Below are 24,172 nucleotides of genomic sequence, written 5' to 3'. Positions count from 1 at the left end.
TGTTTTTACAATGGCAATTTAAACATTTGTAGATTATGAGCTAAATGTTAATGTGTTGAGGTGCACAGAATGCATTACAGATGGTGTCTGTTTCCTTTGTCCCCCCCCCCCCCACAGATCTGATAGTGGTTATTGCCTCAGCCATAGTGCTGAGTGTAGGTTCCAATGGCCAGGTGTTTGCCACATCTGCTATCAGGTAACTGTGTATGTTACAAATAACAGTATAATAACTGTGTCATATCTTGTGCTGTAACTGTGTTGTCGTTGCTTAGTAAAACGGGCGGAAGAGAGTATAGGAGGCTCTCTCATTGGTGTAGGCTAAGGTTTGATTGACATCGGTTGCCTTTTTGTCTCTGTGGTTACAGGGGGATTCGCTTCCTCCAGATTCTACGCATGCTGCACGTGGATCGTCAAGGAGGAACATGGAGGCTTCTGGGATCTGTAGTCTTCCTCCATCGACAGGTGGAGATCCCTTTACATACCTTGGGGTCATTTCATCTCATAATTATGTGCAGTATGTGCTCACATGAAGTTAAATATCGCAAGGTCGTCTGGAGCATAATGCTGTTTTAAGTAGAGTGACTAGAACGACCTTGATCCTACTTGATCTACTTTTTTTTTTTTTTTTACCTTGAGTAGGCTTCTTATAAATCCTCAGTCAATCAAACTGATGAAAATGAAAATGCAAGGTAAATGAGATGCCTTAAGACGAGGTTAGTCATGGCTTTGAAAATGAAAAACAACGAGTGTTGGACATTTCTTAACCAAATAAGGACACACCCTGTGGTCAGATGATGGGTGCACATTTCTGCCATTTCTTCCAGAGGATTAGTGCACTTGGTCTGTTTGAGTTGCCCTTCCTCCTGCCTCTTGCCTAGCCTGTCTGGTTATGGGCAGACATCTATCCATGTTTTTCATGCTACATTACCACCAGTGATTACCACAGAGCCCGGTGCGCAATCACAGATTCCTCTGATACTCTCACTCAGACCCGCAAGGCTTTATAAGGAGAGAGAGGTAGAGAGTCAGGCTCAACAGCTCTTGTTTATTCTTTTATTTATTATTCTTGAACTGGAAGATGTGGGTTATTTCTCTGTGATGTGCAATGGGTCTACCGGTCATCTTTTGGGGTTAGTTTTAGGGTTACATCAATAGTCAAAGGGAGCTGACGTCTTCTCCCTGTGTGAAAGGATTGAGAGATATAGTGCATTGGAAACTATTCAGACCACTTGACCCTTTTCCACATTTTGTTACGTTACAGCCTTATTCTAAAAATGGATTCAATTGTTTATTTTTGCGAATGTATAATATGTCACATTTACATAAGTATTCAGAACCTTTACTCAGTACTTTAAAAAAAAAATGTTTAAAGGGGTGGATCAGCTTAATATTGCGGAAAGAATATTGGTTCCATCAATGTAGTTGTCTGCATCATTTCCAATCCCCCATATTGTTTTGGTGAATATACAGTGCCTTGCGAAAGTATTCGGCCCCCTTGAACTTTGCGACCTTTTGCCACATTTCAGGCTTCAAACATAAAGATATAAAACTGTATTTTTTTGTGAAGAATCAACAACAAGTGGGACACAATCATGAAGTGGAACGACATTTATTGAATCTCTCAAACTTTTTTAACAAATCAAAAACTGAACAATTGGGCGTGCAAAATTATTCAGCCCCTTTACTTTCAGTGCAGCAAACTCTCTCCAGAAGTTCAGTGAGGATCTCTGAATGATCCAATGTTGACCTAAATGACTAATGATGATAAATACAATCCACCTGTGTGTAATCAAGTCTCCGTATAAATGCACCTGCACTGTGATAGTCTCAGAGGTCCGTTAAAAGCGCAGAGAGCATCATGAAGAACAAGGAACACACCAGGCAGGTCCGAGATACTGTTGTGAAGAAGTTTAAAGCCGGATTTGGATACAAAAAGATTTCCCAAGCTTTAAACATCCCAAGGAGCACTGTGCAAGCGATAATATTGAAATGGAAAGAGTATCAGACCACTGCAAATCTACCAAGACCTGGCCGTCCCTCTAAACTTTCAGCTCATACAAGGAGAAGACTGATCAGAGATGCAGCCAAGAGGCCCATGATCACTCTGGATGAACTGCAGAGATCTACAGCTGAGGTGGGAGACTCTGTCCATAGGACAACAATCAGTCGTATATTGCACAAATCTGGCCTTTATGGAAGAGTGGCAAGAAGAAAGCCATTTCTTAAAGATATCCATAAAAAGTGTCGGTTAAAGTTTGCCGCAAGCCACCTGGGAGACACACCAAACATGTGGAAGAAGGTGCTCTGGTCAGATGAAACCAAAATTGAACTTTTTGGCAACAATGCAAAACGTTATGTTTGGCGTAAAAGCAACGCACCATCCCCACTGTCAAACATGGTGGTGGCAGCATCATGGTTTGGGCCTGCTTTTCTTCAGCAGGGACAGGGAAGATGGTTAAAATTGATGGGAAGATGGATGGAGCCAAATACAGGAACATTCTGGAAGAAAACCTGATGGAGTCTGCAAAAGACCTGAGACTGGGACGGAGATTTGTCTTCCAACAAGACAATGATCCAAAACATAAAGCAAAATCTACAATGGAATGGTTCAAAAATAAACATATCCAGGTGTTAGAATGGCCAAGTCAAAGTCCAGCCCTGAATCCAATCGAGAATCTGTGGAAAGAACTGAAAACTGCTGTTCACAAATGCTCTCCATCCAACCTCAGAGCTCGAGCTGTTTTGCAAGGAGGAATGGGAAAAAATGTCAGTCTCTCGATGTGCAAAACTAATAGAGACATACCCCCAGCGACTTACAGCTGTAATTGCAGCAAAAGGTGGCGCTACAAAGTATTAACTTAAGGGGGCTGAATAATTTTGCACGGCCAATTGTTCAGTTTTTGATTTGTTAAAAAAGTTTGAAATATCCAATAAATGTCGTTCCACTTCATGATTGTGTCCCACTTGTTGTTGATTCTTCACAAAAAAATACAGTTTTATATCTTTATGTTTGAAGCCTGAAATGTGGCAAAAGGTCGCAAAGTTCAAGGGGGCCGAATACTTTCGCAAGGCACTGTATATATCCATACACGCATGCATACATATACACATATATACATACACATACCTATATAGACATACACTTTTTTAAAGAATATACCTTTATTATTATTCCCCGCAAACCCTCCCACCGATCCCCCAATTGGAGTAAACTAATAAACACTTCGGCTTTTACCTTCAATTTATACATCTTATACACATTTTACATTCTCAGTCTATTTTACAATAGTTATTTTTTGTTGGTTTTTAGTCCTTCCTCCTTCCTTCCTTTCTGATGTCCATCCAGTTTGATTTCTATTTGGAACTGTGCTATTTCACAAAAGTTCTGAACATATATAAATTTTACAGACCCCGTATGCTTTACATGTTTTTTCTTGCTATTTACTCAGTACTTTGTTGAAGCACCTTTGGCTGAGATTACAGCCTCAAGTCTTCTTGGGTATGACGCGACAATCTTGGCACACCTGTATTTGTATTTGGGGAGTTTCTCCCATTCTTCTCTGCAGATCCTCTCAAGCTCTGTCAGGTTGGATGGGGAACATCGCTGCACAGCTATTTTCAGGTCCCTCCAGAGATGTTCGATCGGGTTCAAGTCCAGGCTCTGGCTGGGCCACTCAAGGACATTCAGAGACTTGTCCTGAAGCCACTCCTGCGTTGTCTTGGCTGTGTGCTTTGGATCGTTGTCCTGTTGGAAGGTGAACCTTCACCCCGGTCTGAGGGCCTGACTGCTCTGGAGCAGGTTTTCATCATGGATCTCTCTGTACTTTTCACCGTTCATTCTTCCCTTGATCCTGACTAGTCTCACAGTCCCTGAAAAACATCCCCACAGCATGATGCTGCCACCACCATGCTTCACCATAGGGATGGTGCCAGGTTTCCTCCAGATGTGATGCTTGGCATTCAGGCCAAAGAGTTCAATCTTGGTTTCATCAGACTAGAGCATCTTGTTTCGCATGGTCTGAGAGTCCTTTAGGTGCCTTTTGGCAAACTCCAAGCAGGCTGTCATGTGGCTTTTACTGAGGAGTGGCTTCCTTCTAGCCACTCTACCGTAAAGGCTTGATTGGTGGAGTGCTTCCTTCTGGAAGGTTCTCCCATCTCCAGAGAGGAACTCTGGAACTCTGTCAGACTGACCATCGGGTTCTTGGTCACCTCCCTGACCAAGGCCCTTCTCCCCCGATTTGCTCCGTTTGGCCGGGCAGCCAGTTCTAGGAAGAGTATTGGCGGATCCAAATTTCTTCCAATTAAGAATAATGGAGGCCACTGTGTTCTTGGGGACCTTCAATGCTGCAGACATTTTGTGGTACCCTTACCCAGATCTGTGCCACTACACAATCCTGTCTCTGAGCTCTACGGACAATTCCTTCGACCTCATGGCTTGGTTTTTGCTCTGACATGCACTGTCAACTGTGGGACTGTGTATAGACAGGTGTATTCCATTCCAAATCATGTCCAATCAATTGAATTTACCACAGGTGGACTCCAATCAAGTTGTAGGAACATCTCAAGGATGATCAATTGAAACAGGATGCACCTGAGCTCAATTCTGAGTCTCATAGCAAACGGTCTGAATACTTATGTAAATAAGGTATTTCTGTTTTTGTTTTTAAATTATTTGCAAAAATGTCTAAAAACCTGTTTTCGCTTTGTCATTATGGGGTATTGTGTGTAGATTGATGAGGAACATTTTTTATTTAGTCCATTTTAGAATAAGGCTGTAGCGTAACAAAATGTGGAAAAAGTCAAGGGGTCTGTATACTTTCCGAATCCACTGTATATGCCTCCTCTTTCTATGTTAAATCATTGCATGCTGTAGCCTTGATCAAATTATGTGTTATAATGATATATGTTCCGGATGCATTTCATTTTAGTTCGATTCATACCTGCAAAATGTGCAAATAATGTCCAGAAATGCATTTAACATCAACACATTATCTACACATTACAACTGACATACTACACTCAGTGTGTATTTCCTCTGTTGTAGGAGCTGATCACCACGCTGTACATCGGCTTCCTGGGGCTGATCTTCTCCTCCTACTTTGTGTACCTGGCGGAGAAGGATGCTGTGGACGAGGAGGGCAAGACTGGCTTCTCCACCTATGCTGATGCCCTGTGGTGGGGCGTGGTAAGGCATAGTAACAGCATTGCATATGCCATATAGCAGACACGTAAACAAATTCAAGGACACTTTTAGTGAAGTGTGGTGTGTATACATTTGAGCATACAATTGAAGTCGGAAGTTTACATACACTTAGGTTGGAGTCATTAAAATGGTGTTTTCAACCACTCCACAAATGTCTTATTCACCATCTATAGTCTTGGCAAGTCGGTTAGGACATCTACTTTGTGCATGACACAAGTAATTTTTCCAACAATGGTTTACAGACAGATTATTTCACTGATAATTCACTGCATCACAATTCCAGTGGGTCAGAAGTTTACATACACTAAGTTGACTGTGCCTTTAAACAGCTTGGAAAATTCCAGAAAATTATGCCATGGCTTTAGAAGCTTCTGACAGGCTAATTGCCATCATTTGAGTCAATTGGAGGTGTACCCGTAGATGTATTTCAAGGCTTACCTTCAAACTCAGTGCCTCTTTGCTTGACATCATGAGAAAATCAAAAGAAATCAGCCAAAACCTCAGAAAAAAAAATGTAGACCTCCACAAGGTTCATCCTTGGGAGCAATTTCCAAACGCCTGAAGGTACCACGTCCATCTGTACAAACAAAAGTATAAATACCATGGGGCCACGCAGCCATCATACCGCTCAGGAAGGCGACGCATTCTGTCTCCTAGAGATGAACGTACTTTGGTGCAAAAAGTAAAAATCAATCGCAGAACAACAGCAAAGGACCTTGTGAAGATGCTGGAGGAAGCAGGTCCAAAAGTATCTATATTCACAGCAAAACGAGTCCTATATCGATATAACCTAAAAGGGCGCTCAGCAAGGAAGAAGCCCGCTGCTCCAAAACCACCATAAAAAAAGCAAAACTACGGTTTGCAACTGCACATGGGGACAAAGATAGTACTTTTTGGAGAAATGTCCTCTGGTCTGATGAAACAAAAATAGAACAGTTTGGCCATAATGACCATCGTTATGTTTGGAGGAAAAAGGGGGATGCTTGCAAGCCGAAGAACACCATCCCAACCGTGAAGCATGGGGGTGGCAGCATCATGTTGTTGGGGTGCTTTGCTGCAGGAGGGACTGGTGCACTTCACAAAATAGATGGCGTCATGAGGAAGTAAAATTATGTGGATTTATTGAAGCAACACCTCAAGACAACAGTCAGGAAGTTAATGCTTGGTCACAAATGAGTCTTCCAAATGGACAATGACCCCAAGCATACTTCCAAAGTTGTGGCAATATGGCTTATGGGCAACAAAGTTAAGGTATTGGAGTGGCCATCACAAAGCCCTGACCTCAATCCCATAGAAAACTTGTGGGCAGAACTGAAAAAGCATGTGTGAACAAGGAAGCTTACAAACCTGACTCAGTTACAACAGCTCTGTCAGGAGGAATGGGCCAAAATTCACCCAACTTATTGTGGGAAGCTTGTGAAAGGCTACGCAAAATGTTTGACCCAAGTAAAACCACTTAAATGCAATGCTACCAAATACTAATTGAGTGTACAGTATGTAAACTTATGATGTGATGAAAGAAATAAAATCTGAAATAAGTCATTATCTCTACTATTATTCTGACATTTCATATTCTCAAAAATAAAGTGGTGATCCTAACTGACCTAAGACAGGGAATTCTTCCTAGGATTAAATGTCAGGAACTTCCGACTTCAACTGTATGTGTCCCCAACAGGAATCAAACCCACAGCCTCTATTTCCACCTTTTTGTGGTTGTTTTGTGGTGTGTGTCTGTCAATGTCCCCCTCTACCTTGAGTGGTTCTGAAATACCGTGACGATACAAGTTCCTAAGCCAGTTTCTGTCACACAAAGCTATTTCCCCAAAGTAAGATGTTTTGTTTTGAGGGAAATAGACAAAAGGTGTCAGGAGTTAAGTAGACGATGAATACAGACATAGTCCTGAAGCTTCAATAACACACAGGGGTTCTTATTGGACATTTTGAAGATGCTGCTCACCCTAGTTGGGACCAAAGATTGAACTACACTCAATGACTATTCATTTTTCCATTTGTGGCTGATGCGTGAAGTAGTTGGTGCAATACTCAGTCTATAAGGAGGCAGCTTATGGTGTTGTGCCCATGCTGTTGTGGCTGTTTCCTTCAGGTTTCCATCCGTGGTGGGTCAAGTTTCCAGTTCAGTTCATTAAACTGTTGAATGTAAGGCTGTGGGTAATGAGAAACCTGCGGTAGTCTTGTGCTAGTGGGATCTATACACCACAAAAGACTGTTTAATTAAGACTGTTTAATTAAAACTGTAATTGCAGGATTACTAGCTGTTTTTTGACAAGAGTTAGAACGGTTCAGATGCCCAATGAAACCAAGAAGACAAGCTGTTTTTTTTTTATGAGAGAACGGTTCATGTGCCCAATGAAACCAGGAAGAAAAGCTGTTTTTTGATGAGAGTTAGAACGGTTCAGGTGCCCAATGAAACCAAGAAGAAAATCTGTTTTTTTGATGAGAGAACGGTTCATGTGTCCAATGAAACCAAGAAGAAAAGCAGTTTTTTTGTGTCTCGCAGCCCACAATGAACAAAACAGCCCAATAGGAGCTTTGCTCTCCTTTGTTTTTCACAGACTGTGAACTTGAGACTTGTGATATGCCGTGCCAATAGCGTTGGTCACTCAACTCTGGTTTGTGTGTGTGTGTGTGTGTGTGTGTGTGTGTGTGTGTGTGTGTGTGTGTGTGTGTGTGTGTGTGTGTGTGTGTGTGTGTGTGTGTGTGTGTGTGTGTGTGTGTGTGTGTGTGTGTGTGTGTGTTTCCCAACGTATTCCCTGTCAGCATGTTTTCAATTGTGGGATGTGCAGGGCACAGCTGTAGGATGGGCCCAGAGCCCACGGGCCAATGGCATGATTCATATTCCCCGTCTCTTCTCTCATCCGCCTCTCACACTCAGTCCATCCAAGCAGACGGGAGGTTGTTCAAGGAAGGGTGTTTGATCCGGAGCTTCACCACCACTCTGCTCAACCTCTGAGAAAAGATATTTGGAGAGAGAGACAGAAAAGTGATTGATTTCAGGAAGGATAGGGAGAGATAGAGAAAGAGCAGCAGTGTGCCATATACATTAACTTAGTTTATGGTGTGATGCCACACATAGGGTCTGTGGTGTTTACTATGAACCATAGGATGGCCTGCGTGGTGTGGCAATGAAACATACTTACACATAGAGAGGGAGAAATAGAACTTGCCCCAGTGAGAACTCAAGATGGTCTGTTTGACCTGTGTGAAGACATGTAGAGGCTTCGCCACACACCTGGATTGCAGCGCTTACACCAGGGCCCAGTTGTTCAACAGTTACATGTGACATGCATAAAGTTACATGCATAGAAATACAATGAATAGAACGGTCGAATCATTGACTTGAATGGGGACTTCCGTTCTCTTCATTCTATTTCTATGATAAATACATCCAGAAAGATAACTTTTGAAAAACTGGGTCCTGGAGTTTGAATGCGGGGGTGATGTTGAGGGGACTATTCCACACTGATGTCAGGCCTATTGTTTGGTCATACAATTTGTAGATGAGGATTAACCACCCCCTCTCTCCCTCCCTCCTACTCGGCTTCTTCCTCTTTACTCCCAAAGCCTTTTAAGTATCTCACCTTACATCACCCTCTTTGTGTCAGCACACAGCACATGGTCACACGGCGCCCCAAAGACACTCCACTGTAAGCCAAGTGCTTCTCTCAATGTGTCACAATTGGCTCAGCTTTCAGAGTGATTGTACATGCAAATGTAGGGGGGATTTGTTTTCCTCTCCCGCTCGGCCGAATTCCTCCCTTCACCGTGGATTAGTCCCAGTCAGAATCGTATTCCTATTGAGTGAAGTTCAACTGTTGAATAGTGACAGATATGGAGCGGGGCCAATATGTCTGATGAACTTTCTCTTCGTGATCTGGCCCTTGTTGTTATCGCCAAGCTGAAGGAGCTGTGAAAGCACTGTGTTCAATGACCTCATTACAACCCAGCAGCTCATTCTTAGAAACGCGTTAAAAACTATTTTAACTTCTTTAGTTGACAGTTAAATGGATATGTAAATGTTATAAATATATACTAGGTAATTATCATGTGAATAAAAATAAAGTCTGTGTGTGGAAACACTGCCTTGTTTTCCCTAACGCAGAGTATCATCCCATCTTTACTGTCTTTGTTCCCAGGTGACGGTGACCACCATTGGCTATGGGGACAAGGTTCCTCAGACGTGGATAGGGAAGGCCATCGCCTCCTGCTTCAGCGTCTTCGCCATCTCCTTCTTCGCTCTTCCTGCAGTAATTACCCATCCTCCTCTACCTCCTCAACAACCTAAATAGCATTATGTGTACATAATACACAATATTGTCTTTCATCAATACTGTGTTGTCTGTTGCCTCAGTGTGCAGCTCTAGGTCCTTTTCACAGTGTTGTGATGTCTCTCTCTCTCTCTCTCTCTCTCTCTTTTTTGTTGTTGTTTTATTTCCCCAGGGTATACTGGGCTCGGGCTTTGCTCTGAAGGTACAGCAGAAACAGAGACAGAAACATTTCAACAGACAGATCCCGGCTGCAGCCTCACTAATCCAGGTACTGACTGACTGAGACTCAGACAGACAGACACCCACCAGTCAATCACTCACTCTGTCCTGTCTGGGATCTAAACAGCCGTGTACGGGAGAGAACATGTATAGTAAAGAGTGTATACTTAGAGCTTAAACAGAGTAATGGCATTTGGGACGTACTGTAGACCATTGAACCTCTCTACACTCTGCCATCTAGACACCAAAAAGGGTTCTTCGGTTGTGTCAATATTAGAACCCTTTGAAGAACACTTGTTGGTTCCTGGTAGAACCATTTTGGTTCCAATTACAATCGTTTTGGGTTCCATTGGGAACCCTTTCCACAGAGGGTTCTACATGGAACCTAAAATGGTTCTACTTGGTACCAAAAATGGTTCTCCTATGGGGACAGCTTTTTTCTAAGAGTGTAGGAGCTGGGCTGGTCTGGTTCTGACACACATCATCTTTGATTTAGTGCACTCATGTAGCAACTCCAGGCTAGCAGGTCAGACGGGTTGAATTAACTTCTTATGGCTACAGTATTGAGTAGCTTGGTTGAAAGGTGGCCAGAGTAAACTGCCTGCTCCTCAGTCCCAGTTGCTAATATATGCATATTATTACTAGTATTGGGTAGAAAACTCTCTGATGTTTCTAAAACTGTTTGAATGATGTCTGTGAGTATAACAGAACTCATATGGCAGGCAAACGCCTGATAAGAAATCCAAACAGGAAGTGGAAAATCTGAGGTTGGTCAATTTTCAACCCAGCCTCTATTGAATACACAGTGGGATATTGGTTATGTTGCACTTCCTAAGGCTTCCACTAGATGTCAACCGTCTTTAGAAACTTGTTTGAGGATTCTACTGTGAAGTGGGACCAAATGAGAGAGGAATGAGTCAGAGGTCTGCCAGCAGTCACGCGCTGCTCACACGCATTTCACATGAGAGGTAGCTGCGTTCCTTTGCTTTTTCGAAGACAAAGGAATTCTTTGGTTGGAATATTATTGAAGTTTTATGTTAAAAACATCCTGAAGATTGACTCCATACATTGTTTGACATGTTTCTACGGACAGTAACGGAACTTTTTGACATTTCGTCTGCAACTAGGGAACGCGCTTCATGACTTTGGATTTGTTTACCAAACGTGCTAACAAAAGTAGCTCTTTGGACATAAATGATGGACATTATCGAACAAATCAAACATTTAATGTGGAACTGGGATTCCTGGGAGTGCATTCTGATGAAGATCATCAAAGGTAAGTGAATATTTCTAATGTTATTTCTGATTTCTGTTGACTCCAACATGGCGGATATCTCTATTTGTTTTCTGAGCGCCGTTCTCAGATTATTGCGTGGTTTGCTTTTTCCGTAAAGCTTTTTGGAAATCTGACACAGCGGTTGCATTAACCTCTCTGGGGTATGTGGGACGCTAGCGAGTGAGATTGCAGAGCGCCAAATTCAAATACAGAAATACTCATTATAAAAATTCAGTAAAGATACAACTATTTTACAAAAACGTCATTTCCGGTCACGACTTGCAGACTTGTTTTTGAGTTGCTGTGCGTTTTGTTGCCAACCTGTTTTGCTACCTGACAAATTTACGGTTTTTACTTTTTAATTACCGTTTATATTTTTGTTTTTTCCTACTCAACTTTTTCACTCCGGACGCTTTATCTGGACACGATTCGTCAGGACCTCCAACAGCCGAAGCTAAGTAGTAACATTAACATGATGCCTTCTAATTGCAGTCGCTGTACTCGCCTTACGGCGAGGATAGCTGTGCTACAAGCCCAGCTTCAGACGCAATCGCTAGGCAAGGGTAATTTCAGTGTAGGAAAGGATGAAACAGCGTCTGTGCCACCAGTAAGTACAGATAGTAGTATAAATCCCCTGGCACAGTCCCCGCAGCCGGACAACTTTCTCACGGTTTCTGGAAGGAAATGCTGTAGGAACGCTCAACCGGTGTCGCTCATTCAGCCGACAGAAACTTTCAACCGGTTTTCCCCATTAAGCAGCGGGTCGGAGTCAGAGGCCGAGTCTTCTCTGGTCTCTACTCCTCCCGTTACGGGGTCTGAGACGCCGAAGCTTCCCACCATTAGCTCTGACAAATTGAAAACTCTAGTCATTGGCGACTCCATTACCCGCAGTATTAGACTTGAGAATCATCCAGCGATCATACACTGTTTACCGGGGGGCAGGGCTACCGACGTTAAGGCTAATCTGAAGATGGTGCTGGCTAAAGCTAAAACTGGCGAGTGTAGAGAGTATAGAGATATTGTTATCCACGTCGGCACCAACGATGTTAGGATGAAACAGTCAGAGATCACCAAGCGCAACATAGCTTCTGCGTGTAAATCAGCTAGAAAGATGTGTCGGCATCGAGTAATTGTCTCTGGCCCCCTCCCAGTTAGGGGGAGTGATGAGCTCTACAGCAGAGTCTCACAACTCAATCGCTGGTTGAAAACTGTTTTCTGCCCCTCCCAAAAGATAGAATTTGTAGATAATTGGCCCTCTTTCTGGGACTCACCCACAAACAGGACCAAGCCTGACCTGCTGAGGAGTGACGGACTCCATCCTAGCTGGAGGGGTGCTGTCATTTTATCTACCAACATAGACAGGGCTCTAACTCCTCTAGCTCCACAATGAAATAGGGTGCAGGCCAGGCAGCAGGCTGTTAGCCAGCCTGCCAGCATAGTGGAGTCTGCCACTAGCACAGTCAGTGTAGTGAGCTCAGCTATCACCATTGAGACCGTGTCTGTGCCTCGACCTAGGTTGGGCAAAACTAAACATGGCGGTGTTCGCCTTAGCAATCTCACTAGGATAAAGACCACCTCCATTCCTGTCATTATTGAAAGAGATCATGATACCTCACATCTCAAAATAGGGCTACTTAATGTTAGATCCCTTACTTCAAAGGCAATTATAGTCAATGAACTAATCACTGATCATAATCTTGATGTGATTGGCCTGACTGAAACATGGCTTAAGCCTGATGAATTTACTGTGTTAAATGAGGCCTCACCTCCTGGCTACACTAGTGACCATATCCCCCGTGCATCCCGCAAAGGCGGAGGTGTTGCTAACATTTACGATAGCAAATTTCAATTTACAAAAAAAAAATGACGTTTTCGTCTTTTGAGCTTCTAGTCATGAAATCTATGCAGCCTACTCAATCACTTTTTATAGCTACTGTTTACAGGCCTCCTGGGCCATATACAGCGTTCCTCACTGAGTTCCCTGAATTCCTATCGGACCTTGTAGTCATAGCGGATAATATTCTAATCTTTGGTGACTTTAATATTCACATGGAAAAGTCCACAGACCCACTCCAAAAGGCTTTCGGAGCCATCATCGACTCAGTGGGTTTTGTCCAACATGTCTCTGGACCCACTCACTGTCACAGTCATACGCTGGACCTAGTTTTGTCCCATGGAATAAATGTTGTGGATCTTAATGTTTTTCCTCATAATCCTGGACTATCGGACCACCATTTTATTACGTTTGCAATTGCAACAAATAATCTGCTCAGACCCCAACCAAGGATCATCAAAAGTCGTGCTATAAATTCACAGACAACACAAAGATTCCTTGATGTCCTTCCAGACTCCTTCTGCCTACCCAAGGACGCCAGAGGACAAAAATCAGTTAACCACCTAACTGAGGAACTCAACTTAACCTTGCGCAATACCCTAGATGCAGTTGCACCCCTAAAAACTAAAAACATTTCTCATAAGAAACTCTGAAGCTCTGAAGCAAGCTTCCAGAAAATTGGAACGGAAATGGCGCCACACCAAACTGGAAGTCTTCCGACTAGCTTGGAAAGACAGTACTGTGCAGTACCGAAGAGCCCTTACTGCTGCTCGATCATCCTATTTTTCTAACTTAATTGAGGAAAATAAGAACAATCCGAAATTCCTTTTTGATACTGTCGCAAAGCTAACTAAAAAGCAGCATTCCCCAAGAGAGGATGACTTTCACTTTAGCAGTGATAAATTCATGAACTTCTTTGAGGAAAAGATTATGATTATTAGAAAGCAAATTACGGACTCTTCCTTAAATCTGCGTATTCCTTCAAAGCTCAGTTGTCCTGAGTCTGCACAACTCTGCCAGGACCTAGGATCAAGAGAGACACTCAAGTGTTTTAGTACTATATCTCTTGACACAATGATGAAAATAATCATGGCCTCTAAACCTTCAAGCTGCATACTGGACCCTATTCCAACTAAACTACTGAAAGAGCTGCTTCCTGTGCTTGGCCCTCCTATGTTGAACATAATAAACGGCTCTCTATCCACCGGATGTGTACCAAACTCACTAAAAGTGGCAGTAATAAAGCCTCTCTTGAAAAAGCCAAACCTTGACCCAGAAAATATAAAAAACTATCGGCCTATATCGAATCTTCCATTCCTCTCAAAAATTTTAGAAAAGGCTGTTGCGCAACAACTCACTGCCTTCCTGAAGACAAACAATGTATACGAAATGCTTCAGTCTGGTTTTAGACCCCATCATAGCACTGAGACGGCACTTGTGAAGGTGGTAAATGACATTTTAATGGCATCGGACCGAGGCTCTGCATCTGTCCTCGTGCTCCTAGACCTTAGTGCTGCTTTTGATACCATCGATCACCACATTCTTTTGGAGAGATTGGAAACCCAAATTGGTCTACACGGACAAGTTCTGGCCTGGTTTAGATCTTATCTGTCGGAAAGATATCAGTTTGTCTCTGTGAATGGTCTGTCCTCTGACAAATCAACTGTAAATTTCGGTGTTCCTCAAGGTTCCGTTTTAGGACCACTATTGTTTTCACTATATATTTTACCTCTTGGGGATGTTATTCGAAAACATAATGTTAACTTTCACTGCTATGCGGATGACACACAGCTGTACATTTCAATTAAACATGGTGAAGCCCCAAAATTGCCCTTGCTAGAAGAATGTGTTTCAGACATAAGGAAGTGGATGGCTGCAAACTTTCTACTTTTAAACTCGGACAAAACAGAGATGCTTGTTCTAGGTCCCAAGAAACAAAGAGATCTTCTGTTGAATCTGACAATTAATCTTAATGGTTGTACAGTCGTCTCAAATAAAACTGTGAAGGACCTCGGCGTTACTCTGGACCCTGATCTCTCTTTTGAAGAACATATCAAGACCATTTCAAGGACAGCTTTTTTCCATCTACGTAACATTGCAAAAATCAGGAACTTTCTGTCCAAAAATGATGCAGAAAAATTTATCCATGCTTTTGTCACTTCCAGGTTAGACTACTGCAATGCTCTACTTTCCGGCTACCCGGATAAAGCACTAAATAAACTTCAGTTAGTGCTAAATACGGCTGCTAGAATCCTGACTAGAACCAAAAAATTTGATCATATTACTCCAGTGCTAGCCTCTCTACACTGGCTTCCTGTCAAAGCAAGGGCTGATTTCAAGGTTTTACTGCTAACCTACAAAGCATTACATGGGCTTGCTCCTATCTATCTCTCTGATTTGGTCCTGCCGTACATACCTACACGTACGCTACGGTCACAAGACGCAGGCCTCCTAATTGTCCCTAGAATTTTTAAGCAAACAGCTGGAGGCAGGGCTTTCTCCTATAGAACTCCATTTTTATGGAACGGTCTGCCTACCCATGTCAGAGACGCAAACTCGGTCTCAACCTTTAAGTCTCTACTGAAGACTCATCTCTTCAGTGGGTCATATGATTGAGTGTAGTCTGGCCCAGGAGTGGGAGGGTGAACGGAAAGGCTCTGGAGCAACGAACCACCCTTGCTGTCTCTGCCTGGCCGGTTCCCCTCTTTCCACTGGGATTCTCTGCCTCTAACCCTATTACAGGGGCTGAGTCACTGGCTTTACTGGGGCTCTCTCATGCCGTCCCTGGAGGAGGTGCGTCACCTGAGTGGGTTGAGTCACTGATGTGGTCATCCTGTCTGGGTTGGCGCCCCCCCCCCCCCCCCCCCTTAAGTTGTGCCGTGGCGGAGGTCTTTGTGGGCTATACTCAGCCTTGTCTCAGGATGGTAAGTTGGTGGTTGAAGATATCCCTCTAGTGGTGTGGGGGCTGTGCTTTGGCAAAGTGGGTGGGGTTATATCCTTCCTGTTTGGCCCTGTCCGGGGGTGTCCTCGGAGTGGGCCACAGTGTCTCCTGACCCCTCCTGTCTCAGCCTCCAGTATTTATGCTGCAGTAGTTTATGTGTCGGGGGGCTAGGGTCAGTTTGTTATATCTGGAGTACTTCTCCTGTCCTATTCGAATCTAAGTGTGCGTTCTCTAATTCTCTCCTTCTCTCTTTCTCTCTCTCGGAGGACCTGAGCCCTAGGACCATGCCCCAGGACTACCTGACATGATGACTCCTTGCTGTCCCCAGTCCACCTGGCTGTGCTGCTGCTCCAGTTTCAACTGTTCTGCCTTATTATTATTCGACCATGCTGATCATTTATGAACATTTGAACATCTTGGCCATGTTCTGTTATAATCTCCACCCGGCACAGCCAGAAGAGGACTGGCCATCCCACATATGCTCTCTCTAATTCTCTCTTTCTTTCTCTCTCTCGGAGGACCTGAGCCCTAGGACCATGCCCCAGGAATACCTGACATGATGACTCCTTGCTGTCCCCAGTCCACCTGACTGTGCTGCTGCTCCAGTTTCAACTATTCTGCCTTATTATTATTCGACCATGCTGGTCATTTATGAACATTTGAACATCTTGACCATGTTTTGTTATAATCTCCACCCGGCACAGCCAGAAGAGGACTGGCCACCCCACATAGCCTGGTTCCTCTCTAGGTTTCTTCCTAGGTTTTGGCCTTTCTAGGGAGTTTTTCCTAGCCACCGTGCTTCTTCACCTGCATTGCTTGCTGTTTGGGGTTTTAGGCTGGGTTTCTGTACAGCACTTTGAGATATCAGCTGATGTACGAAGGGCTATATAAAATAAATTTGATTGATTGATTGAATTTGATTGAACTATTTTACATTGGTTTAAAGATGAACTTCTTGTGAATCCAACCATGGTGTCAGATTTAAAAAATGCTTTACGGCAAAAGTGTACCTTACAATTATTTGATAACATAGCCCAGCAGACAAATCATTACAAACAGTAACCAGCAAAGTAGAAGAGTTACACAAGTCAGAAATAGAGATAAAATTAATCCCTTACCTTTGATGATCTTCATATGGTGGCACTCAGAAGACATTCATTTATTCAATAAATGTTCAATAAATGTTCAATAAATGTTCCACATAATCCAATAATCCACAGGCTCAAACACAGTCACAACAGGCATACAAAAAATCCAAATTGTATATGTAAAGTTCATAGAAACATCAAACGATGTTTATATTCAATCCTCTGGTTGTTTTTAGCCTAAATAATCTATAATATTTCAACCAGACAATAACGTCGTCAATATAAAAGGTAAACAAGAAAGGCACTCTCTCTGGTCGCACGCATGAAAAAGACAGGGTCCACTCATTCAGACTGCTCTTACTCCCTCATTTTTCAGAATACAAGCCTGAAACAATTTCTAAAGATTGTTGACATCTAGTGGAAGGCATAGGAACTGCAATTTGAGTCCTAAGTCAATGTATACTGTAATGGCATTGAATAAAAAACTACAGGGGGAAAAATACTACCTTTAGTTCTGTTATACTCACAAACATTATTTTAGCAGTTTTGGAAACTGTAGAGTGTGTTCTATCCAAATCTACTAACTATATGCATATCCTATCCTCTCGGCCTGAGTAGAAAGCTGTTTAATTTGAGCATGCTTTTCATCCAAAATTCCAAATGCTGCCGCCTACCCTAGAGAAGTTAAGGAGAAGTGTATCTATATTTCCATGTCTAACAATTGTATTTTCATCGACATTTATAATGAGTATTTCTGTACAATGATGTGGCTCTCTGCAATATCACCGGATGTTTTTGGAACTAGTGAACATAACGCGCCAATGTATACTGAGATTTTTTATATAAATATGCACTTTATCGAACAAAACATTGTGTAGCATGAAGTCCTATGAATGTCATCTGATGAAGATCATCAAAGGTTAGTGATTAATTTTATCTCTATTTGTGCTTTTTGTGACTCCTCTCTTTGGCTGGAAAAATGGCTGTGTTTTTCTGTGGCTTGGCTCTGACCTAACATAATCGTTTGTGGTGCTTTCGATGTAAAGCCTATTTGAAATCGGACACTTTGGTGGGATAAACAACAAGATGTCCTTTAAAATGGTATAAAATACATGCATGTTTGAGGAATTTTAATTATGAGATTTCTGTTGTTTGAATTTGGCGCTCTGCACTTTCACTGGCTGTTGTCATATCAATCCCGTTAACGGGATTGCAGCCCTAAGAAGTTTTAAAACATGTCCAAGACCACAAAATCTCCCAAATTCGATCCTTTACAGAACGCATTTGTTCCCTCCAGATCTTGCCAATGTAAGCTTCAAAAAGCATTCTACTACAATTAGAGGAGTAGCAGTGTTTGTAGTCTTTATATTCCTGCCATGTCCTGGAAAAGGTGAGCGGTTCTGTCCCGTTCTCTCCCAGACAGAGACGACAGGCAAATAGCACCCGGTTTTATTTGCCAGGAGCTGGCCATCCCAAGGATCACATTGACTCTGAACATATACAGAAGCCCACAGCTACATTTACAAAGATAATCCTTATTGTGGTGACATTTAGAAACATAGAGACACTGAATAAACATGATGATGACAATGAGGATGATGGTGCAGAGCTAAAAAAAGGAATGAGATTTTTCACCAAATAATGCCAGGCTGAGGTTGTGAAACAGAGAAGAGTTGTCTCTTGTCAGAGCACGGTGTTGTACTGACAGACTGTAAGCTGTTCGCCACTTACTGGTTGAGGTTTGGAAAGGTCTGATTCCAGATCTGTGCCTAAGGCCAACTTCTACCTAGCGCTGAGAAAATGTCCAGGTGATCAGCTCACCCGCTGGGTTTACCCTGGTCAATGATGTGATTCAAACATTTATCACCCTGGTTCACTGTTTGTCTCCATCCTCCCTCAGGCGCTGTGGCGGTGCTATGTAGCAGAGAAACCAGAAGGCTGTCCTGCCACCTGGAAAATGTACGTCCTCACCGGAGACTACATCCCTACCATGAATTCTGAAAACGACAGCCCAAACCTCAGAAACAAGGTAAAAACTGCATTACTTCTTCAGTTATTAAAAAGAAAAATACAGTAGGTGTATACACACATTATGTACCGTTAACCCTGTTCAGAGAAAGGCAACAGTTTGCCTCTGCATTCCACCGATGCACTCTAGCTGCTTCGTCAATCAACAGCTAATATATCGGATCAACCCGTCACTCAGAGCACATGCATCCCATCTCAATTTCCAGAGATGACAGAAAGAGAGCTGCCCTAAAAGCTGTTTAGTGGGGATATGAGCCGTCCATCTGGCTGAAAGACCTAGTATTATCCCCTTCGACAATGTGATTTTTAACTTAACTACATTAGCTGTGTGGTGGTGCTTAGGGCATGGAACTGATTGTGAAAGAACAAGTTAAGCACCCCATCCACTCCCTTTCCCCAGGCAGCAGCCCCCACCCACACCACATACCCCCTACCCCTCGAGGCCTGAGCCAGTGAGCCACCAGGATGACTCCAGGCCTTTGTCTCCCCACACAAAGACACAGTCAGTTGAGATGATGTCACCGCTGCCTTTCTCATGGGAGTAAACCTTTGTGTTGGTAGAACAACAACAAAAAAATCTTTGTTTAGCATTGAACCCACACATATTAGGGAGAGTGAAGGCTGCTTCCGTCCCTTTCTGTTTCTGTATGTGACTTTTCTCCTTCTCTCTCGCTCTCCTCTATCCCTCTCCCCTCTGTTCCTAATGAGTCATTCAGAATTCAGGCACATTCTGGTATTTGGACAGGACTGTGGGCGAGTCAATGGCAGGAGACTGTGTGTCTGTCACTGAGTAAAAATCATTCCGTTTCTATAAAGCAGTCAGTCTATAAAGCTTGTTCTGGGAGACGGAGTGGAGCACAATGAAGGTCCGGAAGCATTCAGAGTCTCAAAGAGCTTTGACCTCCGCTAAACCTGCACAGATTAGAAGACATGGCCTAAGTCACCACGCTATAAGTGCAGGTAGCTTTGACCAACCAATTGAAATGTCAGAAATGTATTATCTGAAGAGGTTTTAAGTGTGCACGAATCATTGCTTACAAAGCTAATACTGGGGCATCAGCATTACGAATGGTTATGCAATGCACCATCAACATATACTGGGCAGCACATGCAATGTCAGCAATAGCAAATGAGGTGATAGTGCTAAAACAACTCTAAGTACATTCAAACAACTTGTTTATCATACGGACATAGTGATAGGCCACCTGCAACCCTTACCTGTTTATTCCCACAGGACCAGGAGTGGCCACGTAAACCTGACCAGTGAAACTCCTGGCCCTAATGACCGATGCTGAGTTTTGTGTTCCGGACAGTCCCGGTGATGCTCTTCTCGTGTCTCTGTCTTCAGAGCAAGCGCCCCAAGAGGAAACTGAAGATGGTCCGTGACAATGGCTCCCTGACCATCCCTGGAGAGAAGAGGATGTATATTCCTCAGCTCACCTTCGACCACATTGAGGATGAAGACGAGAAGAAAGAGGTCCCCTTGTTTCTGGAAGAACAGCCAGGTAACTGGACAGTGCTGGATGGAACAGGTTTCTTTACAGTTGGTCATGTTACAGATGCTCCTAATGTTTGGCTTAAAGTGAAGGTAGATTCCACTGGAAACAGATGTCATTTCAACGTCTAGTTTTGATTCACATTTGGTTGAGTTATCAGCAGAAATGATTTTCAGCACCATGCATTGAATCCTTACCACTGTTACACCTGAAAAGGATTTGCCAGTAGATTGCTGACTTGATGCATGTCGATGACTGCTTGTCTAGCTAAGAATTTGAAAGTATGATGTTGACATGATCAGTCCAGTCAAAGCGACAGTAGATAACGTGATTTACAAATTGATATGTGACACGTAGTAATACCAAAATAACATGCAAAACTGCTAAACAGGTTCTGCCCGACCTGCCTTGAATGACTCGTCGCCACTACATACTGGGCATATCTGAACATATTTTCTATAAAGTGATATAGGAAGTAACAAGCTCATTGATATTAGAATGTGTAACATATTGTGGTTTATTTTAAGAGGAACACACACACTTACTTAAACCAGAATATAAAATACTAGAGCTTTTTGGTATTTTATTAGGATCCCCATGAATTGTTGCACAAGCAGCAGCTACTCTTCCTGGGGTCCCCACAAAACATGACATAATACAGAACATTAATAGACGAGAACAACTCAAGGACAGAACTACATATGTTTAAAGGCACACGTAGCCTACATGTCAATACATACACAAACTATCTAGGTCAAATAGGGGAGAGGCATTGTGCCTCGAGGTGTTGCTTTATCTGTTTTTTTTAAACCAGGTTTACTGTTTATTTGAGCAATTTGAGATGGAAGGAAGTTCCATGCAATAAGGGCTCTAGATAATACTGTAAACTTTCTTGAATTTGTTCTGGATTTGGGGACTGTGAAAAGACCCCTGGTGGCATGTCTGGTGGGGTAAGTGTGTGTGTCAGTGCTGTGTGTAAGGTGACTATGCAAACAATTTGGGATTTTCAACACATTCATGTTTCTTATAAAAAGAAGGATGCAGTCAGTCTCTCCTCAACTCTTAGCCAAGAGAGACTGGCATGCATAGTATTTATATCAGCCCTCTGATTACAGTGAGACAGTGAGATTACAGCAAGATGTGACGCTTTGTTCTGGGCCAGCTGCAGCTTAACTTTCCTTGCAGGCACTCGATCACACGACTGGCCAGTAATCAAGATTAGACAAAACTAAAGCCTGCGTAACTTGCTTTGTGGAGTGTGGTGTCAAAAAAGCAGAGCATCTCTTTATTACAGACAGACCTCTCCCCATCTTTACAACCATTGAATCTATATGTTTTGACCCATGACGGTTTACAATCTAAGGAAACGCCAAGTAATTTAGTCTCCTCAACTTGTTCAACAGAAACACCATTCATTACCAGATTCAGCTTTGTACCAAATACAATGATCTTAGTTTTAGAGACGTTCAGGACCAGTTTATTGAATTGTAAGTAACAGTGAATGTGTTTAAATGTACAGTACAGGATGTCATGTGCGTGGGACACGACACAGTAAAGATTTGAAGAATGCTCTGACTCAGCATGCCTATCGATGGTAAGGTTGGGTTTGTCGATGGTAGTGGTTGGGTTTGGTGAGTGGTGTGATTCTCTCTCTTCCCCCATAGAGGGAGAGAAGAGGGACGGGGACGGGGACGGGGGGGGGGGGGGGGGGGGGGTGTTGTGAAGCTGGTACAGGGCTTGAATGTCAGTCAGTCAGAGAGAGGAACAGAGGCCCTGGGATAGAAAGACAGACACAAGATGGCTGCCACGTGGCTGGGTTAGGCTCCAGCACCAACAAGGACAGGCCAGGCCAGATGAAAGTCATTAGAGTCACTGGTGATTAGAGTTTGTGTATACTGTACAAGTGCTTTACTGCTCCACTTGTCCGCATCACTGGCATCAGACACTCACACTTTGATTGATTTTACCTGAAGAAAATGACAGAAAGTACTTCAAAATAGATGTTGCGGCAAGAGTCAGTCAGAAAGCTAGTGTTTTGTGTTGAATCAATGGTAACATTCCCGCAGATGTTGCATTCAGTTACTTAGTATTCACCTTACTGATGTTGCTAACTAGACCGTTGCACCATGTAACGGGGGTGGGGGACTTTCTGTGTAAACCCCCGCCAAATGAATCGTCCCCGTCTGGAGGTTAATAAGTGTGCTTTAGGAGTTTTTCCTGTCAAAGCACATAATCATGAAAGGAGGGAGAGGGATATTAACATAGAACGTAACCAGCAGAGGAAGGAGATATGGGGGAAAATGCTAACTCGTTTGGTGCTTAATTGGAGGGATGTAACGGTAGATAATGAACAGGAACATATGTCTTACTGCCTTTGAACTTTAGAGGAGGGGGAAAAACATATTTGTCAAGTTGCATGTATTTTGAGGCTAGTTAGTGGAGCCAAGGCTTTTGAAAGGCGGTCTGTTGATGTCATAAAGACATTTAAGTAGCCATGCTCACCATACTCTCAACAGCATGTTGTCACGAAGGATAATGTTTAAATTCCAGGCAGCATGGTGTGCTTTCTGCTGATTACAGTGTATAAAAACAGACATCTGCAGATTCAACTGTCTCTGGAGATCGGGGGTGTTTAAAAAGGTTCTTATCCTGCGGAAACAAACTGTTAACAGTTTTCTTGTTGATGAAAAGTGTTGTTGGAACAGCAATGACATTGCACTCGCTTATATTAAGAGTTGGTTGATGCTGAAATCTAAGTTTATCGTATGTTTTCAGACCTCAAAAGTGGTCTAGTGTTGAGATGAGTCGTATCCCTGGGCGGCCTGGGTAGCCTAGTGTTTAGAGTGTTGGACTAGTAACCGAAAGGTTGCAAGATTGAATCCCCGAGCTGACAAGGTAAATAATCTGTTGTTCTGCCCCTGAACAAGGCAGTTAACCCACTGTTCCTAGGCCATCATTGAAAATAAGAATTTGTTCTTAACTGACTTGCCTAGTTAAATAAAGGTAAAAAATAATTGTAAGAATCCCATGCCATTGGTTGTGTTGATTTTGATTCCTTTATATACAGTATGTCAAATTAAGGCAGTGGTTTTTGAGGACATCATTTTGAGAAGTTCTTTATTTTCCTCCTCAGTCATCACCCGGATGCTCAGACAAACAGGTGAGCCCTCACCTCTCTACACTCAGACACCATCTCCTACTTGACCCCATGACCTCCAGTCTTCGTGACGCACTTCAGTTCCAACTCACACCGTTTCAGGCTCAATCCTTTGTCCCTTTAAGAGATCCTCTGTGTTAATCATTAGTTGTTTTTTCCCCACGACAGAGACAGTATTTTAATTAGACTGGAGTTTGTCACCAACCGGAGCAAACTGGAAGCCAGCAGAGAGACAGATGCAGGCAGGCCCTGGACTCCCTCCTCTCCTCTCTACCAGCCTAGCCTGGGTGTTTTCTTTTCTGGCTGTCCTGCCAACACCAGTCGGGGTGAGGGCTGGGTCAGGGGCCGGGGGACTCACCGGGGAACAGGGGGGACTGGGAGGGAGGTTGGGGTGATAAGCGGACATTGTGGCGCTCCAGTGGTCAGAATTAAACTGGGCATTGTTTGATTTAGTCAACGTCCGGCTTATCACTCCACTTATCTGTCTGGCCCTCTGGCCCGGCTGCCGTCTGTGAGAATCTCCATTTTCAATGGGGCGCTCTCTTTCCAGGCTGTCACTCTCTCTCCCTCTCTCGTTCTTTGTCTCTCTCTCTCTCTGTCTGTCACTCTCTCTGTCTCGCTCTTTCTGCCCACACCCACCATCT

The 24,172-nt window shown here is 43.2% G+C and overlaps 1 protein-coding gene across 1 annotated transcript in view; it reads left to right on the top strand.

Annotated features, from left to right (window-relative positions):
* The window catches only part of kcnq1.2 (potassium voltage-gated channel, KQT-like subfamily, member 1.2), a 252,912-nt gene that overhangs the window by 19,277 nt on the left and 209,463 nt on the right, over positions 1 to 24,172 (top strand). The window contains exons 4-11 of the mRNA XM_021579553.3: positions 118 to 196; positions 366 to 462; positions 5,045 to 5,185; positions 9,358 to 9,468; positions 9,662 to 9,757; positions 18,748 to 18,876; positions 20,224 to 20,380; positions 23,505 to 23,531. Coding sequence (XP_021435228.3) covers positions 118 to 196; positions 366 to 462; positions 5,045 to 5,185; positions 9,358 to 9,468; positions 9,662 to 9,757; positions 18,748 to 18,876; positions 20,224 to 20,380; positions 23,505 to 23,531 — 837 coding nt within the window. The remainder of the gene's footprint in view (positions 1 to 117; positions 197 to 365; positions 463 to 5,044; positions 5,186 to 9,357; positions 9,469 to 9,661; positions 9,758 to 18,747; positions 18,877 to 20,223; positions 20,381 to 23,504; positions 23,532 to 24,172) is intronic.

Source organism: Oncorhynchus mykiss, chromosome 2 (assembly GCF_057628025.1).
Source record: "Oncorhynchus mykiss isolate SJ-2025 chromosome 2, ASM5762802v1, whole genome shotgun sequence".
Classification (NCBI taxonomy): Eukaryota; Metazoa; Chordata; class Actinopteri; order Salmoniformes; family Salmonidae; genus Oncorhynchus; species Oncorhynchus mykiss.
This window is presented reverse-complemented; position numbering and strand designations above follow the sequence as displayed.